Source organism: Lithobates pipiens, unplaced genomic scaffold, assembly GCF_037356315.1.
Source record: "Lithobates pipiens isolate NorthernLeopardFrog02 unplaced genomic scaffold, aLitPip1_a1.2 Scaffold_23, whole genome shotgun sequence".
In the NCBI taxonomy this organism is placed as follows: domain Eukaryota; kingdom Metazoa; phylum Chordata; class Amphibia; order Anura; family Ranidae; genus Lithobates; species Lithobates pipiens.
Genome location: NW_027507785.1, coordinates 155,977,779 through 155,998,456, shown reverse-complemented (window position 1 = coordinate 155,998,456; position 20,678 = coordinate 155,977,779). Strand labels below are relative to the sequence as shown.

The 20,678-nt window shown below is 43.8% G+C and overlaps 1 protein-coding gene across 3 annotated transcripts in view; it reads left to right on the top strand.

Moving 5' to 3' along the window:
• Nucleotides 1–20,678, top strand: part of ATF7IP (activating transcription factor 7 interacting protein) — a 181,062-nt gene that overhangs the window by 149,574 nt on the left and 10,810 nt on the right. For all 3 annotated transcript variants that reach the window (XM_077452506.1, XM_077452504.1, XM_077452505.1), the window contains exons 13-15: nt 5,457–5,609; nt 6,928–7,110; nt 11,111–11,211. In XM_077452506.1, coding sequence (XP_077308632.1) covers nt 5,457–5,609; nt 6,928–7,110; nt 11,111–11,211 — 437 coding nt within the window. The remainder of the gene's footprint in view (nt 1–5,456; nt 5,610–6,927; nt 7,111–11,110; nt 11,212–20,678) is intronic.

Here is a 20,678-nt window from a genome sequence, read left to right as displayed (position 1 = left end):
CGTATATACTCGAGTATAAGCCGAGATTTTCAGCCTCTTTTTTGAGGCTGAAAGTGCCCCCCTCGGCTTATACTCGAGTCATCGCTGTCTGCCCGCTCGATCAGCGTGTCGAGCAGACAGACAGCGGCCATTCTATTCAAAAGCCGCGCCTCCGGCTCCGCCTTCGCCTGTGATAGGCGGAACACTGAATTTCCCAGCAGCCTGTGTTCCGCCTATCACGGACATCGTATCATCCTCGTACTACGGACGAGGATGATACGACGTCTGTGATAGGCGGAACACAGGCTGCTGGGAAATTCAGTGTTCCGCCTATCACAGGCGAAGGCGGCGGCGCAGCTTTTGAACTTTACAATGGCCGCCGACGAAGAGGGCACGGGACGGCACGGGACGGGACGGGACGGGGGCAAGGCAAGGCACGACACGGGACGGATGCAAGGAGGCAAGGCACGGGACGGAGGCAAGGCACGGGACGGAGGCTCGGGACAAAGGTAGGCTGGACACACACACACACACACACACACACACACACACACACACACACACACACACACACACACACACACACGGATGGAGACACACACAGGGATGGATGGATGGATGGAGACACACACACACAGGGATGGATGGATGGAGACACACACACACAGGGATGGATGGATGGACACACACACACACAGGGATGGATGGACGGACACACAGGGATGGACGGACACACAGGGATGGACGGACACACAGGGATGGACGGACACACAGGGATGGACGGACACACACACAGGGATGGACAGGCATGTCTCACCCTCGGCTTATACACGAGTCAATAAGTTTGCCAGTTTTTTTGGGGGTAAATTGGGGGCCTCGGCTTATATTCGGGTCGGCCTATACTCGAGTATATACGGTATACAGTATCTCACAAAAGTGAGTACACCCTCACATTTTTGTATATATTTAATTATCTTTTCATGCGACAACACTGAAAAAATTACACTTTCTACCATGTAAAGTAGTGAGTGTACAACTTGTATAACAGTGCAAATTTGCTGTCCCCTTAAAATAACTCAACACAGGCATTAATGTCCTAAACGACTAGCAACAAAAGTAAGTACACTCCTAAGGCTGGATTCACACCTATGCAGTTTTAGTGCTTTTTGTGGATTTGCACTACAGTCCATTTAACATGGTTTCCTATGGAACATATTCTGTAGTGCAAATCTACAAAAAGCACTAAAACTGCATAGGTGTGAATCCAGCCTAAGTGAACGTGTACAAATTGGGCCCAATTAGCCATTTTGCCTCCCCGGTGTCATGTGACTCCAGTGTTACAAAGTAACAGCTCGTACTGGTCACTGGAATTTCAACATGGCACCTCATGACAAAGAACTCTGAGCATCTGAAAAAAAAAAAAATGGTTGCTCTACATAAAGATGGCCTAGGCTAGAAGAAGACCCAGAAACTGAGCTGCAAGCATGGTGGCCAAGTCCATACAGCGGTTTAATAGGACAGGTTTCACTCAACAGGTCTCCCTATTGTCAACCAAAGAAGTGGAGTGCACATGCTCAGCATCATATCCAGAGGTTGTCTTTGGGAAATTACCGTATGAGTGTTGCCAGCCTGTCGGTGCTCAGACCATACGCCACACACTGCATTAAAATGGTCTGCATGGCTGTCATCCCAGAAGGAAGCCTCTTCTAAAGATGATGCACAGGAAAGCTCAGACCATTTGCTGAAGGAAAGCAGACTAAAGACATGGATTACTGGAACCATGTCCTGTGGTCTGAGACAAAGATAAACCTTTTTGGTTCAGATGGTGTGGAGGCAACCAGGTGAGGAGTACAGACGTGTGTCTTGCCTACAGCCAAGCATCGTGATGGGAGTGTTATGCACTGGGGAGCTACAGTCCATTAAGGGAACCATGAATGCCAACATGTACTGTGACCTACTGAAGCAAAGCATAATCCCCCCTCCCTTTGGAGACTGGGCTGCAGGGCAGTATTCCAACATGACCCCAAAACACCTCCACGTCTACCACTGCCTTGCTAGAGATGCTGAGGGTAAAGGTGGACTGGCCAAGCATTTCTCCAGCCCTAATCCCTATCGAGCATCTGTGGGGCATCTCAAACGGAAGGTGGAGCGCAAGGTCTCTAACATCCACCAGTTCCGGGATGTTATCATGGAGGCGTGTAAGAGGACTCCAATGACAACCCATGAAGCTCTGGTGAACTCCGTGCCCAAGAGGGTTAAGTGCTGGAAAATAATGGTGGCCACACAAAATCTTGCCACTTTGGGCCTAATTTGGACATTTTCACATGTACTCATTTTTGTTGCCGCCGGTTTAGACATTGATGGCTGTGTAATATTTTGAGGGGACAGAAAATATACACTGTTATACAAGCTGTACACTCCCTACTTTACATTATAGCAAAGTGTAATTTCTTCAGTGTTGTAACATGAAAGTTATAATAAAATATTTACAAAAATGTAAATATACTTTTGTGAGATACTTTATATACTATAGTTTTTTAGACTATAACTTTCACATAGACTAAATCAGGGCTCGACAAAACCCGGGCGCTAGGTCGCATTTGCGACTAGAAATAGCGGCCTGGGGCATCACAGCTGGGGGTATCCTGTCACCGCGGACCCCCCCGGCGTGATCGCGTCGGGCTGCGCCGCCGGTGGCCGGTAATTGAGCCCCCGGCTTTGAGGCCTTCTACGATCCTATGGTTCCTTCTGGGATCTGGCGCCCTCTTGTGGTGACCGTTGGAATTACAACCAGCAATGCTAATAGGCTGGCAGGCAGGGGAAGCTCCATCTCCTTCCCTTTACTCAGGACCCCCTAAACATTATATATATATATTATTCTAACACCCTAGAGAATAAAATGGTGGTCGTTGCAATACTGTCTGTCACACTGTATTTGCACAGCGGACTTACAAGCGCACTTTTTTTGGGGAAAATGTATTTAATAACAAAAAAAATAGGACAACAGTAAAGTTAGCCCAATTTTTTTTTATATTGTGAAAGATAATGTTACGTCGAGTAAATCGATACCCAACATGACATACTTCAAAATTGCGCCCGCTCATGGAATGGCGACAAACTTTTACCCTTAAAAATCTCCATAGGCGACGTTTAAAAAATTCTACAGGTTGCACGTTTTAAGTTACAGAGGAGGTCTGGGGCTAGAATTATTGCTCTCTCTCTACCGATCGCAGCGATACCTCACATGCGTGGTTTGAACACCGCTTTCATATATGCGTTCGCTTCTGCACGGAAGCTTGGCGGGACAGGGCGCGTTAAAAAAATTTTTTTTCTTATTTTAACTTTTATTTTTATTTTTTTCAATGTTCTTTAAAAAAAAAAAAAAAAAAAAAAGTGTGTCACTTTTATTCCTATTACAAGGAATGTAAAAATCCCTTGTAATAGAAAAAAGCATGACAGGTCCTCTTATATATGAGATCTGGGATCAGAGAGACCTCACATCTCATATTTACACTAAAATGCAATTTAAAAAAAATTTGTCATTTGAAAAAAATAAAATAAAATGTCCCTCTAAGAGCTATGGGCAATGACTTGGAGACAGGTGAGGGGCTGGGGGCTATCTTCCCCTCACTCGTCTCCATGTTAGGCCAGGGACAGGTCCAGATCGCCGTCACGGACCTGGCTCCTAACTTTTTTAGCTGGCTCCTAGATTCCAAGCAAATTTGTCAACCCCTGGACTAAATAATAATATACACTGATTTGAGTTATTCTTGCCAAAGAAATGGAGCAGCATACATTTTGCCCTAAATTTATGAAGAAAGGTTTTCGTTTATTTGCTAAATTTTATAACAAACTAAAACGCGATTTTCCAAATTTTCAGTGTTTTTTCATTGATATAAAAAAAAAACAGTGGGGATAAAATGGCACCAAAATAAGACAAATTACATTTTAGGCACAGTGTTGCACGATTGAACAATTGCCAGTTAAAGTAGTGCAGTGCTGAATAGCAAAAATGGCTTTTCTCATAATGGGGGTGGGGGGTGGGTTAAACCTTAGATCAAGCAGTTAATAAACACTTATCAATGTAAACAAACCCTTTCTCCCCATCAGCCACTTGCCACATGGCTGGAGATAGAAGACTCCCAGTCTACCATCTCTGCTCCTCCTTTCTAGCTTCACCTGCTTGATCAGCCAGAGCAGCCACATGTGAGCGTGTAGGAGGGAGAGTTTGCCATGCACCGCCCACCACTACCTCAACCTGGTGAGATACTACACAGATGAGTCCCCTGCCAGTTGCAAGCCTCGGGATACTGTGTGCATGGGGTACTAAAGGAACACTGCAGCCAGGGGAGAAAGTCAAAGGCCGACCTGGTGACCTAGAGCTGCCTCTTGATTAGAGTGTGCCCAGGCATACCCAGCACAACCCCTGTGCACATCTATGGAAACAGTGTTCTCAGGCTGAAGTGGTGTGTGTGTGTGTGTGTGTGTGTGTCCCCTCCCCTTTTTCTCAGTGTGCAATCATATGAATCAGCTTCCTATGGTAGAACACGCACCCTGGCTCAATCCAAAGCTGTGCAGCGTGTGTCTATAGGCACTGATGGTGAGGCATGGACCAGTGTCCTGCTCTCTCCTCGCAGTGGGAACCAATGGCTCCCGCTGCTGTCTTTGAGTCAGTGAGGAGAGAGACCGCAGCTCCAAGTGCTCGATCTATCCAGCCAGCAAAGTGCTAATACACTAGTCACCCCTGTGCATACAGCCTAAGAGCTGTATATGTGTAGTGTGTTCTTACTGCTAGTCCTGGGGTATTTGGTGTGAGTGTTGGTGATCTTCTGTGCTTATCAATGTTTTCCTAGTTTGAAGCTCTGACCTGAGGAAGCAAAAGACACTGTGCACAACAGAGCATGGCAAACAACGTAGAATCGGCTGCAGGGGGAGGGAGACCACTGGCACAAATTGAACCTGTCCTTGCCAGTCTTTGGGACACTTATCCCATAGTTCAGTTAATCTTTTACCTGATGCTGCTGTATTTGGTCTGGACATGTTGGTGTTAAACACAAGCTAAATGGCTGAATACGCAGTTAAAATACATAAAATTGTAAACTGTGATAACATTGCCTGTAATTTTATTCAGGTAATCTTGTGATCCACACACACCTTCCTCCACTGCTCAGCTTGCAGTAACTGCACTTTCAGATTTCTGCTTCTTATGGGATCATGTAAAGATGAGCATCAATCTTTCCTACCCCGTGAATCTTTTCTATTTTTTTTTTTTTTTTTTTTTTTTCATAATTTTATCTAACTACTTAGTGCTCAGTAGCTGAGTATCTCAAAGCATATCAGATTGCCAGCACTGTAATACAATCTGGCTTGCACTGCAAAGGTTTCCAATGACGTAGCGCCTTTGAAGAGAATTATGGGAAGTATGAAGATTTCAGGTAGTTATACATTGCCCTTACAGCTATTTTTGATTATTTTAGATGCGAGAAGGACAAGCTCTGCAACAGTGTCTGCAAATGTTCAGCCATCCCAATCTGTTGGTCGTCCGTCACAGCCCTCCCAGATGAACAATCTTCAGTCATCCACACCTGTAGGACTATCTTCTCAGGCTACTATACATGTTTTACCAACAGGTACTTTTTTTTTTTTGTTTTGTTTTGTTCTACTCTAAAACATAATGTAGAGTGAAACGCCCCTTTTTGAAATTGTATTCTTTAAAAAAAGTTACTGCAGATTGTTAGCCGATTCTGTTCTGTAGATACGTTCTTCTAATTTCCTCCTTGTAAAGAGGAAAGATGTGCCCATTATCATATGATCAGTCATGGGGTTGTAATCGGACAACCAGGCAGGAAAAGCAGTGAGCCAATCACATGAGCAGGAAATTAGAAGCATAGGGTGTTGGAAGTTTGCCCCAAGTATGTTTATATTCACTTAGAGCCGGTTCACACAGCGGGCGATGCGAGGCGACACGACACGACTCGCCTCGCTCTCGCAAGTCGCCCCTATTCTGTACAATGGAACCGTTCTGAGAGGAGCGACTCGAGTCGCTCCGACTCAGAAAAAAGGTTCCTGTACTACTTTTGGGCGACCTCGGGGCGACTTGCATTGACTTCTATACAGAAGTCATTTGCAAGTCGCCGCTGAGGCCGCGGCAGGTCGCGGCGAGGCAAGTCGGAGTCGCCTCGCCTCGCCTGCTGTGTGAACCGGCCCTTACTGTTGACTTACTACCTCTGCTGGAAGTATTTTCAAAGCATCAGCTGCACTTGGTAAAATAGTTTCTAAGGTTAGTTTTTAACATTCCTCCTGCTAGTTGAGGGTTATGTCCTTGTGTTCTTGCAGTCACAGTTTAATACACAATGTACAGGACATCTTATCGTTATGTGATTGTAAGGTTGCGTTTTACATTTTGGTAGATTTAGAAACCTATGGCCGTCAATTTGAAAGTGGGTAACTTTCAGTAGTGCTAAATTATATAAGCTAGGGGTTGCTTTCATTTGTCATCTATTTTTTTTTTTTTTTTAAATTTCCCCTAGAAACCTTATTGGCTTGCCTGTTCTTTAGAAGAAAAGGTCAATGCAAATGTTTACATATCACATGTTAATGTTTCTGGATTGAGGGTGTATGCAGGTTCAAACCCAAACCTTAGCAGATATTTCTTTCAATTCAAAACTGCATTTTTTTTTTTGTCCCTGAAAACACATTTTTATTAACCGAAAAGAATAATCTTCCTGCTTGTTGTTCTGCATGCATTGTTACTAATATAAAAGATTAAAAAGTACACTTTGTAATAAACTGTAGTATATATTGAAATTGGACTTTTTTTTTCTTTTCCCCTGACTTTTTAACTACTGTATGTAACTGTATTCTTGATGTTAAATATGTAGTGCCGTGTTGCAAATACATGCAGAGATTGCAAAACAAGATATCCAACTTTTTTTTTTTTTTTTTCAGCTCAGACCACAGTTAATATAACACAGCGGCCAGGAACCCAAACTGCAACAAGGGCCTCAGCTCCTCGAGCGCCACACATGGTTTACACTACAACTACATTGCCCACTATCCCTGTACAGACACCTGTACGTAACACTGTCATGCAAAATCAGAACCTACGACAGATGACCCCACAAGCAGGAGGTAAGACAATCCTATAGTATGAGGACGAATATTAGTCTTGACGTTTGCTCAGTTTATCAGAATTATGCAGGCAATTCAAAATTGGCCAGCACAAATCTGAAGTTGCTTGGTTTGTCACAACTTTAGATTTTCTCACTCCATTATTTACTTATCGAATGTAATAAAAAATTATTAATCCTGTAATTTATCTTTTTAGTTTAAAAATTCTAATTTCTTAAGTTCACAAGGTAGATTGTTTTGCAATTAAAAACTCCCTGCATATGAATGTTTTGTGTTGTAAAATGTGACCTAGCTTAAAACACTGTTGTGGAAATTCCTTAACCACTTTCAGACCGGACCATTTTGCTGGCTTAAGACCAGACCACTCTTTGCGATTCAGCACTGCGCCGCTTTAACTGACAATTGTGCGGTCGTGCAATGATGTGGCTCCCAAACAAAATTGACGTGTTTTTTTTTCCCCACAAATAGAGCTCTCTTTTGTGGCATTTGATCACCCCTGTGTTTTTTTTTTTTTCTCACTATAAACAAAAATGGAGCGACTAACATTCCCACACAGGAACAAGGTTTGAGGTTTTACTCAAACCTGTTTACGGTACCAAACCCAAATGGGGGTTTCAGACCAATTCTAGATCTACAGACTCGAAATCTGTTCCTGAAGATCCGCACCATTCGCATGGAGTCAATCAACTCAGTCGTTTCCATCCTACAAGGAGGAGAATTTCTGACATCCACTGACATCAGAGATGCATATCTGTATGTCCCTGTGTTTCCTCCTCACCAGAGGTTTTTGCGGTTTGAAGTAGAACAGTACTTCGTAGCCTTGCCCTTCGGGCTTGATACAGCACCTCAGGTATTCACAAAAGTGCTAGCCCCACAACAAGCCATGTTAAGGGCACAGGGCATAACTATCTTGGCTTACTGCGAGGATCTATTGTTAATATACCAGTCAGTGGCTTGCTTGAAGCAAATTGTAGCCATTACAAGCAGTTACCTGGAGAGTCTGGGCTGGATTCTCAACCTGAAGAAATCCTCCTTAACGCCACTAAAAAGGCTGGAGTATCTGTGCCTGATCATAGACACAGCCCAGGAAAAGGTGTTCTTGCCTCCTGCAAAAATCAGCTCCATACAAGAACTGGTGCAGATGGTCAGGTCAAAAAGATCCCTCAATTTGCCTTTGCATGAGGTTAGGAAAGATGGTAGCCTCATTCGAAGCAGTTCCCTATGCCCAATGCCATTCGAGACTGTTTCAAAACAGCATCCTGTATGCTTTGAACAAGACGATTCAAGCTTTGGGTTTGCCAATGCGGCTGTCACCAAGAGTGTCACGAAGCCTCACTTGGTGGTTACTAACTTGAACTTGCCGAAGGGAAAGTCCTTCAGACCAATTATCTGGAAAGTAGTAATGACAGATGCCAACCTGTCAAGCTGGGGAGCAGTACTAGAAAAGACTGTCCAAGGACAGTGGTTAGGAACTGAAAGAGCCTTGCCCATCAACAACCTAGAGATTCGGGCAGTGTATCTGGCTCAGAGCACCTGGACCTCCAGGTTAAAGAATTGTCCTGCCAGGATCCAGTCCGACAATGGCTGTGGCATATATCAATCACCAAGGGGGCACCAAGAGTCTCGGCTCAGAGGTGAACAAGATTCTAAATTGGGCAGAAGAGAATGTCCCATGCCTATCGGCAGTTTTCATTCCGGGAGTAGAGAATTGGCAGGTGGACTAAAGTCGCCAGCAGTTTTTCCCGGGGGGGGTGGACTCTTCATCCCGAGATTTTTCGGGCGGTTTGCCAGAGATGGGGGACTCCGGACGTAAACCACGTAGCGTCCAGATTCAATACTGAGCTAGTCAACTTTGTGTCCAGGACAAGGGATCCACTCGCATATGGAACAGATGCGTTGGTGACCCCCGTGGGATCGAATTTCACTGATCTATGCATTTCCTCTGATTCAATTGCTACTTTGCAGGATCAAGCTGGAAAGAAAGCTGACAATACTGGTAGCACCAGCATGGCCCAGGAGGTCATGGTATGCAGAGATCGTGAAGATGGCAGTGGAGGACCCATGGGCCTTCCCACTAAGGCCAGACCTGCTATCAGAGGGGCCGATATTACATCCTACTTTACGAACGCTAAGATTTAATGGCTTGGCTATTGAGACCCACATTCTGAGGAAATGTGGGCTTTCCAGCTCCAGTTATTTCTACTTTGATTAATGCTAGGAAGCCAGTTTCCAGAGCTATAAGAGTCTGGAAGGCTTATGTTTCCTGGTGTGAATCCAAGGGTTGACACCCTCACATATATCCTAGGCAGAATTCTTGCCTTTCTACAATTAGGCGTAGAGATGAAGTTGGCCCTGAGTACTATTAAAGGCCAAGTCTCAGCCTTATTGGTTTTATTTCAAAGACCGCTTTCTATGCATTCTTTAGTCTGGGGTTTCGTGCAAGGAGTGAAGCGGATTAATCCGTCAGTTAAATCGCCCTTGAGGCTTTACTTTAGTTTTGTCTGTGTTACAAAAACAGTCAGTTGAACTGATGCAGCATATTCCTTTAGCCCTTTTGACAAGGAAGCTGGTATTTTGGTTGCTATATCCTCAGCAAGGAGGGTATCTCAATTGACTGCTCTTTCTTCTAAAGAGCCATATTTGATTGAGGACAGAGTGGTGTTGCGCCCTCGTCTAGGCTTTTTGCCAAAAGTGATTTCAGACTTTCATTTTGAATGAAGATATTTTTCCCAAAACTATGTTCCAGGGAAGAAGAGTCCCTACATTGTCTTGATGTAGTGAGAGCAATGAAAATCTATTTAAAGAAAACTGCACAGGTTCGTTGGACTGACGTCTTATTTATTCTGCCAGAGGGTCCTAAGAAAGGACAGGCAGTGTCCAGATCCACTGTCGCTAAGTGGATTCGGCAAGTTATAATTCAAACTTAAGATTTTAAAGTGTAAGATTCCCCCTTTTCAGGTTAAGGCACACTCTACCAGAGCAGTTGGTGCTTCTTGGGCAATGCGTCACCAGGCCTCCATGGCTCAGATCTGCAAGGCCATGACTTGGTCTTCAGTGCATACATTCACAAAATGTTATCAAGTGTGTGTAAGAGCGAATGAGGATATCTCCTTCAGGCGCAGTGTGCTGCAAGCAGCAGTATAGGTCAATGTTTGGGGGTGCCCTACAGATTGTCTCCCTCCCCTCAAGTAGCATTGATATGGGACGTCCTATCAAGTAAATACTTGAGGCTCTGTGTCCTATGATGTACGATAAAAAAATAGGACTTTTAAAACGGCTTGCATGTAAAATCCTTTTTCTTGGAGTACATCATAGGACACAGAGCTCCCGCCCCTCTGTTTTATGGGGTACAAGTATATTGCTTGGCTACAAAAACGGAGGTACTCCTGGAAGGAGAAGGGATTATATAGGGAGGCAAATTCATGTATTAGTTATACCAGTGTCAACACCTGAAGGTAGGCCCATAACCCATCAAGTAATACTTGAGGCTCTGTGTCCTATGATGTACTCCAAGAAAAGGATTTTAAAAGTAAGCTGTTTTAAAAATCCTATTTATTTTTTTGTCCTGCCTCCATGTACATAATTGAGGTGAACAGACCGTTTTTTGGAAAAAGTTCTTGAAGTTTCTAAGACTTGAGCTACTTGGGGAGATTAAGAGACTTAGCTGTGTTGCCTAAAATTATAGGCGTTTAGCTTACACTATAGAAGGGCTTTAGCTAAGCCAACTATTTACCACTCAAATTGATAATGTGGTGGAGTGACAAAAAATTTGTTGATAAAACGATTTTAACTGTTTAAAATTTGCTTTCAAATTTAACACCCTACAGCAACTACAAGTATCAGATGGCTTATTAAACAACCACTATACAAAGGAGGCCATGGGAACAGCATTTTGATTTGTCTGATTTTTGTTTAGTAACTTATAGTCAAGATTTGTGTGGTGTGTTTTTTTTTTTTTTTTTTTTTTTTTAATACATATATATATATATCTATATTCTAGGTGTTTCTGTAAGAATGCCACAAACCGCTGCATATGTTGTAAATAATGGAGTGCCTATGGGCTCTGCACCACAGCTCACAGTTCATCATCGTCCCCCACAAGTAAGTGTAAAAACAGCTTGGCTGTAATGTCTGCTATTTTTCAAATAAGACCAATGCTGTGCCCCAAAGCTAGTAAAACTATCCCTTGATCTGTACACATTGAAGGTTTTCTGGCTATTCAGAATGATTGACTGTCATGAGATTAAATTAAAAAAATAAACTATATCCTCCAGTTATATAAAACCTGCACAGGATTTTTTTCTAACACTGTTTTGAGAAGCACTCTTGTGAAAGTCACCTTTTTGAACCACCACATATTAATAGTACATTTCTTCTGCACATTTTAACCACTTTCAGACCGGACCATTTTGCTTGTAAATGACCAGAGGTCTTTTTACAATTTGGCACTGCGCTGCTTTAACTGGTAATTGCGCGGTCATGCAATGTTGTACCCAAACAAAATTTGCGTCCTTTTCTTCCCACAAATAGAGCTTTCTTTTGATGGTATTTGATTGCCTCTGCGATTTTTATTTTTTGCAATATAAACGTAAAAAGACCGCAAATTTTGAAAAAAAATGATATTTTCTACTTTTTGTTAGAAAAATCCAATAAACTCAATTTTAGTCATACATTTAGGCCAAAATATATTCAGCCACATGTCTTTGATAAAAAAAAGTCAATAATTGTATATTTATTGGTTTGCGCAAAAGTTGTCACATCTACAAACTAAGGTACGTTTTCTGGAATTTACGCAGCTTTTAGTTTACGACTGCCTATCTCATTTCTTGAGGTGCTAAAATGGCAGGGCAGTACAAAACCCCCCCAAATGACCCCATTTTGGAAAGTAGACCCCCTAAGGAAATTGATAAGTGGCATGTTGAGCCCATTGAATATTTTATTTTTTTGCCTCAAGCGATTGAATAATGATAAACAAATTATTTTTTTTTTTTTCACAAAGTTGTCACTAAATGATATATTGCTCACACATGCTATGGGCATATGTGAAATGACACCCCAAAATAAATTCTGCTGCTTCTCCTGAGTACGGGGATACCACATATGTGGGACTTTTTGGGAGCCTAGCCGCGTACGGGGCCCCGAAAACCAAGAACCGCCTTCAGGTTTTCTAAGGGCGTAAATATTTGACTTCACTCCTCACTACCTATTACAGTTTTGAAGGCCATAAAATGCCAAGATGGCACAAAACCCCCACAAATGACCCCATTTTAGAAAGTAGACACCCCAAGCTATTTGCTGAGAGGCATGTTGAGTCCATGGAATATTTTATATTTTGCCACAAGTTGCGGGAAAATTACAAACTTTTTTTTTTTTTTTCACAAAGTTGTCACTAAATGATATATTGCTCACGCATGCCATGGGCATATGTGAAATGACACCCCAATTCTGCTGCTTCTCCTGAGTACGGGGATACCACATATGTGGGACTTTTTGGGAGCCTAGCCGCATACGGGGCACCGAAAACCAAGCACCGCCTTCAGGCTTTCTAAGGGCGTTACAGTTTTGAGGGCCATAAAATGCCAAGATGGCACAAACCCCCCCCCCCCCCCCCCCCCAAATGACCCCATTTTGGAAAGTAGACACCCCTAAATTTAGGGGTACACTAGTGAGACTAGGTAATAAATGGCGGGTGCCCTGAAACTATAAAAAAATAACTAACCAACCAGCGTCACCTGTAACAGTTATATGGTGATCACTGGTGAAAGGGTTAACTAGGGGGCAATCATGGGGCTTTATGCGGTAGTATATGGGGGTCCCTGGCGCTATAAAAAGCTGCGGCGAACCTAAATACCTACCTGCCTAACTAGCGTCACCTGTGACACTAATACAGCGATCAGAAAAACGATCGCTTATTAGGCTGGGTTCACACTGGAGCGATGCGGGAACGCCACGAATCCGCGGCGGGTTCCCGCATCGCATGCCTCCCGGCGGCAGTTCACACTGCCCTATGCGAACTGCTGGGAGTGTCAGTGAAATGTTAATGACACCCCCAGATCAGTTCGCATATCGCAGTGCGATCTGAAAACTCGGATCACATGGTGTGAACACCCATGCGATCCGATTCTGCTGCAGGCCAAAAAAAAGGGTCCCGTGCGAATTTGCGGCGGGTGCGATGCGAATTCAGCCATACTATCTGTATGGCTGAACTCGAATCGCACAGAGATCGGATGTGATTTGCACTGCAGTGCGGTGCGAATCACATTCGTTCTCATAAACCGCTGCAATGTGAACCCAGCCTTAGTGACACTGGCGACGGGGGGTGATCACGGGGTTAAACCTTTATTGGGGGGGTTAGGGGGGTACATTAGAACTAAAGGGGGCTAACCCTAACTGCCCTAACAGTTATTACAGTCACAAATGACACCAATGCAAAAAAAAAAAATGACATTGGTGTCACTGTGACTGGGGGGCAGGGGTAATTGGGGGGGTGTGAGTGTGCCTGGCATGTTCTACTGTGTAGTGTCGTGTTGGTGCAACTCACCGATCCTCTCTCCTCGGTGTCGGAACGAAAAATACCAACACTGAGGAGAGATTACATCACTTCCTCTCCTGTGTTTACATTACAGGAGAGGAAGTGATGTCACGGAGGATTTTCATTCGTCGGGAGCGATCGCGAGGGGGTGGCCATGAATGAATGGCCGTCCCCTCATCCGGGATCGCTCCCGAACGAATACCGACCGCCGCGGGGGCCCGATCGGGCCCCCGACCCGTGGGAAGGCAAGGACGTACATGTAAGCCCTTATGCCTGCCCGTGCCATTCTGTCGACGTACATCGTCGTGCGGCGGTCGGGAAGTGGTTAAACTATAACTGAAGGCAAACCTGTGTTTAAGATGGTAGAGGGAGATTAGAACACCTAGTGGGTTTTATTACCATATGTGTCCCTTTTTAGGGAGATTCAACTTCTTTGCCCTGGTGATCATTATCACTGAAAGTGGGGGAAATGTTTTATTTCTTTTTTGCTAGTGTCCTAAGGTAATGGACATCCTCTCCCTTTTATGGAGGAATCACTCTAGGCTTCCCTAGTTTATTTTACTTTGGCTTCCCCAATCAGCTCTTTAACCACTTCAGCCCCGGAAGATTTTACCCTCTTCCTGACCAGAGCAATTTTTGCGATTTGGCACTGCGTCGATTTAGCTGACGATTGTATGGTCACACAATGTTGTACCTAAACAAAATTGACGTCCTTTATTTTATTTTTTTTTCCCGCAAATGGCTTTCTTTTGGTGGTATTTGATCACCTCTGCGTTTTTTTTTTTTTTTTTTGTTTTTTTTGTTTTTTTTTTTGTAATGGCAGCAATCTGATTTTTATTGTGACTGCGACATTATGGTGGACACATCGGACACTTTAGACACTATTTTGGGACCATTGTCATTTATACAGTGATCAGTGCTATAAAAATGCACTGATTACTGTGTAAATTTCACTGGCAGGGAAGGGGTTAAACCCTAGGGGGTGATCAAGGGGTTAAGTGTGTCCTAGGGAGTGATTCTAACTGTAAGGGGGATGGGCTACCACTGACATGACAGCGATCACTGCTCCCCATGACAGGGAGTAGGAGATCCCTGTCATGTCTCTAGGCAGAATGGGGAAATGCCTTGTTTACATGGGCATCTCCCCATTCTACCTCTGCACACCACAATCGCGGGCTGCCAGTAAACATAGAGTTCCTGGGACCCACGGGCACACTCCCGATAGGTGGCAAATTTAAAGAGACTTGTGGGTACACCCATTTGCCTGCCTGTGCCATTTTGCCAACGTACATCTGTGTGTGTTGGTCGGCAAGCGGTTAATCAACACTTCATTGTCTAATACAACAGTAGAAGCAGTGTAACAGTGGGGGCGACCTGTAGTGTTTCTTCATGCACTGGTTCCTGCTTTGCCACTCATTTTGGCATGGTGCAATACGCATCATTGGTAGAGGTGCAGCGGATCAAAGTATCGGATCGTTCCTCTGATCAGAGTCACAGATCGGATAATTTTTTGCATCAGCAAATAATTGAATTTGCAACAACCTGTGAAAATTCCACCACCATATAGTCCCCAGTTTAATATCCATGTCATCTCCCCACTGTAATGTACATCTCCCCCACTGTAATTAGAGGTCGGCCGATATATCGGCCGATATTTGCAGTTTTTTTAATCGGCATCGGCTGATTGAGCTGATAAAAAGCCGATTTAGAACTACAGTGGGACTTTGAAATGACTTCTGTAATAGAAGTCAGTGTAAGTTGCCTGAGTTGTCATAGAAACGACTTTCCTCCTCTCTGGGCAGTCTGCCAAGAAAAGAGCAAAAAGATGCAATGTTTACACTTGATGCATACATCTGTGTGTAGACGTTCTCAGTTTAACCATTTAAAGATTAAATCTTTTCTGACACTTGTTGCTTACAAGTAAAAATCCTGTATTTTCTGCCAGAAAATCACTTGGACCCCCCAAAAATTATATTTTTTTAGCAGAGATCCTAGGGAATAAAATAGCGGTTGTTGCAATATTTTATGTCACACGGCATTTGCACAGAGGTCTTTCAAATGCATTTTTTTGGGAAAAAAATACACCATTTCAAAAATAAAAATAAAATAAAAACAGTAAAGTTAGCCCGTTTTTTGTTTTGTTTTTTTCGTCCAAAAGTTTTGACTACCTGTTTTTATTTAATATATAGGTTTTTTTTTTTATCTAAATCATACATACAAGTAAACTGATTGGAGGTTTTTGTTTAATAAATGTTTAAATGTAAGAAATTTTCTGTATCACTTATGAAGGCTGCTTTCACACAGGAGCGGGCAGGCGTTGATGGTAAAACGCAAGTTTTAGCGGCTCTTTACCATCATATAGCGGTGCTATTTGGCTGCTAGTGGGGCACATATAACCCAGCTAGCGGCCAAGGAAGAGGTTAAATGCGCCCGTGAAGCATTGCATGCGCTTCGGCAGTGGTGCCCATTCATATCAATGGGCAGGAGTGGTGGAGGAGCGGTATACACCACTCCAAACCTGCTGCTTGCAGGACTTTTTTTTTTTTTAAGATCCTGCCAGCGCATCACCTCAGTGTGAAAGCACTCTGTCTTTCACACAGACTGCAGGGGAGCAATTTTGCAGGCACTTTACAGGCGCTATTTTTAGCCCAAAAGCGCCTGAAAAACTCCCCAGTGGGAAAGGTGTGTTAGATCAAGGGGGATTAAAAAAAATAATAATAAATAAAAAAGGAAAAAAATTAAATAAAATCGGCCTAACATATTGGCCCAAAAAAATCGGCATCATATATCGGCTTTCGGCCGCCATGATTTCTAAATATCGGCATCGACCAGAGAAAAACCCATATCGGTCGACCTCTAACTGTAATATCCACGTCATCTCCCCACTGTAATGGCTGTGCATGGCTGGGTATTGCTGAGTGTTGCAGGGTATTGGCAGAGTGTTGCAGAGTATGGAGGGATGGCTGTGACTGCAATTGTCAGAGCAGTGTTACGGGCACTACAGATCTAGCCCACAGCACTGCTTCCATCCGATCTCTCCCCTCCACTATACAGATCAGTACACAGAGGGGAGCGATGAACCTGCGTCATTACGCCGGTTTGTTTACAAGTGATTGCTCCGTCATTTGACAGAGCAATCACATTGTAAACGCCAATGGGTGCACTAAGATGGCCGCCGCTCCGGAACTAGGCCAAACCGCAGCCTTTTCTAAGGCTGAGACCCCGGAGTGCTCCACAGAGCGCGGCATGTGCCGATCCGAACGGGATGGCCCATTTGCATCACGGATCGGTGGCGATCCCTTGCACCCCTAATCGTTGGCCACAGGGAATATACAGGTCTAGGACCATGGTCCATTGCTATATAACTGCGACAACCTCTTCAGGGGTATGTTCAGTGATGGGTGAAACCTGGATCCTGTATAGGAACCAGTGACCAGATTGGTAGGACAGGGTCATCCTGCTGAACCAGCCAAAAATTTGAAGTCTATGGCCAGCTTTACTGTCTTGGAACCAGCTGCAGAGCTGTGTATGAATGCTTGGTCACCACTGTGCTATGGAGTGCACTGATAACCAGTAGATAGTTACAATGCCAACGTGTTTCAGAGGAGAGCCCCTCTGTCTAAACTTTGGATATCGATACAAAGATTCAATATAAAGCCTCTGTGTACTCGATCATTTAACCCTTTGGGGCCTAATCTGCCAATTATAATAATGGATTTTTCCGATTTCAGTCGCATGATCATGAATAAGCAGATGAATAAAAAACTCAGTGTGTGTGTATATATGTGTTTATATATATATATATATATATATATATATATATATATATATATATATATATATATATATATATATATATATATATATATATATATATACACATACACATACATATACATACATACATACATACATACATACAGTGTGTGTGTGTGTGTGTGTATATATATATATATATGTATATTAGTGTGCAGGGAGGGATCTTGTAGCCCATTACAGCCTTGTGTGAGTCTACAATCGGGTCCCTGACATCCTTGGACAGCTCTTTGATCTTGGCCATGGTGAAGCGTTCATAATCTGATTTCTCCCTTGGACAGGTGACGTATACATGTAACAAGCTGAGTTTGGGCCCACTCCCTTTACAAGGGGATCAAATACTTATTTTGTGCATTAAAATGCAAATCGATTTTCTGAAATTTTTTGTTCTGTCTTACTGTTAAAATAAACCTACCATTAAAATTAGACTGATCATTTCTTTGTCCGTGGGCAAACATACCAGTACAAAATCAGCAGGAGATGAAATACTTTCCCTGCACTGTGTGTGTGCGTATATGTATGTGCCTTGCGAAAGTATTCGGCCCCCTTGAACTTTTCAACCTTTTGCCACATTTCAGGCTTCAAACATAGATGTAAAAATTTTATTTTTTGTGAAGGATCACCAACAAGTGGGACACAATTGTGAAGTGGAACGAAATCTATTGGATTTTTGAAACTTGTTTAACTAATAAAAAAACGAAAAGTGGGGCGTGCAAAATTATTCGGCCCCCTTGCGTTAATACTTTGTAGAGCCACCTTTTGCTGCAATTACAGCTGCAAGTCACTTGGGGTATGTCTCTATCAGTTTTGCACATCGAGAGACTGAAATTCTTGCCCATTCTTCCTTGCAAAACAGCTCGAGCTCAGTGAGGTTGGATGGAGAGCGTTTGTGAACAGCAGTTTTCAGCTCTTTCCACAGATTCTCGATTGGATTCAGGTCTGGACTTTGACTTGGCCATTCTAACACCTGGATACGTTTATTTGTGAACCATTCCTTTGTAGATTTTGCTGTATGTTTGGGATCATTGTCTTGTTGGAAGATAAATCTCCGTCCCAGTTTCAGGTCTTTTGCAGACTCCAACAGGTTTTCATCCAGAATGGTCCAAAACCATAATGCTGCCACCACCATGTTTGACAGTGGGGATGGTGTGTTGAGGGTGATGAGCTGTTGCTTTTACGCCAAACATATCGTTTTGCATTGTGGGCAAAAAGTTCGATTTTGGTTTCATCTGACTAGAGCACCTTCTTCCACATGTTTGGTGTGTCTCCCAGGTGGCTTGTGGCAAACTTTAGACGGGACTTTATGGATATGTTTGAGAAATGGCTTTCTTCTTGCCACTCTTCCATAAAGGCCAGATTTGTGCAGTGTACGACTGATTGTTGTCCTATGGACAGACTCTCCCACCTCAGCTGTAGTTCTCTGCAGTTCATCCAGAGTGATCATGGGCCTCTTGGCTGCATCTCTGATCAGTCTTCTCCTTGTCTGAGCTGAAAGTTTAGAGGGACGGCCAGGTCTTGGTAGATTTGCGGTGGTCTGATACTCCCATTTCAAAATGATTGCTTGCACAGTGCTCCTTGGGGTGTTTAAAGCTTGGGAAATCTTTTTGTATCCAAATCCGGCTTTAAACTTCTCCACAACAGTATTACGGACTTGCCTGGTGTGTTCCTTGGTCTTCATGATGCTCTCTGCGCTTTCAACAATACCCTGAGACTATCACAGAGCAGGTGCATTTATACAGAGACTTGATTACACACAGGTGTATTCTATTTATCACCATCAGTCATTTAGGACAACATTGGATCATTCAGAGATCCTTGCTGAAGTTCTGGAGTGAGTTTGCTGCACTTAAAGGGGCCGAATAATTTTGCACACACCACTTTTTCAGTTTTTTATTTGCTAATAAAGTTTAAAATATCCAATAGATTTTGTTCCACTTCACAATTGTGTCCCACTTGTTGGTGATTCTTCACAAAATAAAATTTTATATCTTTGTTTGAAGCCTGAAATGTGGCAAAAGGTTGAAAAGTTCCAGGGGGCCGAACACTTTCGCAAGGCACTGTGTGTATGTGTGTGTATATGTATGTATGTAATTTTTTATTTTTTTTTGAGTTGGCCTGCCCTTTTGCAGCTATACCCGCATCAACTCTTCTGGGAAGGCTGTCCACAATGTTTAGGAGTGTCTCTATTGGAATGGCATTTGTGAGGTCAGGCACTGATGTTGGACAAAAGGCCTGGCTCGCAGTCTCCACTCTAATTCATCCCAAAGGTATTCTATCGGGTTGAGGTCAGGACTTAAGTTCCTCCACCCCAAACGTGCTCATTCATGGCTTTATGGACCTTGCTTTGTGCACTGGTCCAAATCATTTGGAGGGGGAATTATGGTTTGGGCTTGTTTTTAAGGGGTTGGGCTTGGTGCCAGTGAAGGGAACTCTTAAGGTGCCTGTACACCAAGACATTTTGAAAAATTTAATGCTCCCAGCTTTGTGGGAACAGATTGGGGATGGTCCCTTCCTGTTCCAACATGAGTGTGCACAAAGCAAGATCCATAGACATGGATTTGCAAATTTGGGGTGGAAGAACTTGACTGGCCTACACAGAGTCCTGACCTCAGCACGATAGAACATCTTGAGGAATAAACACTTCCTTTAAGCATTATCCTACTCAAATAGGGCAGGTCAGGTGATCACTGTTACTTCCACAGTAATGCACACACCTGCCATTGGGTATACCCAGTGTTGGGGCATCTATGCGATGATCTAAAAAGACGTCACTGGCTTCTGCAATGGAATGCCATCAGACCATGCAGCATAATGTCCCCCCTTTCCTTTCCCCAGCACTGTGCTTCTGCTGTATCTTCATCGGGATGACAGTAAAAACGGACTATGCTAGCACGAGGGCACAGGCAGGATTAACCCCTTCCCGCCGAGCGTACGCAGATATGCGTACTCGGCTTCCGGGGGGTATACCGGGATGATGCCCGCACCTGCAGGCATCATCCCGGTACCGTCTTTTACAGCGGGCGATTGGCTATCCAGCCATAACAACCGATGCGGCTAAAAATGTCCCCCCCTCCCGCCGCCGCCCGCCGCTGTTACCGGTGCTCCCGCTCGATCGGGAGCACCGATTGCGTGTCCGATGGCTCCGGCCGCTGGGGAGGAACTGGAACTGGTGGAAATGGTAGATTTTGATGCTGCCTGTCCCCTTTTTGGACCTCCTGGC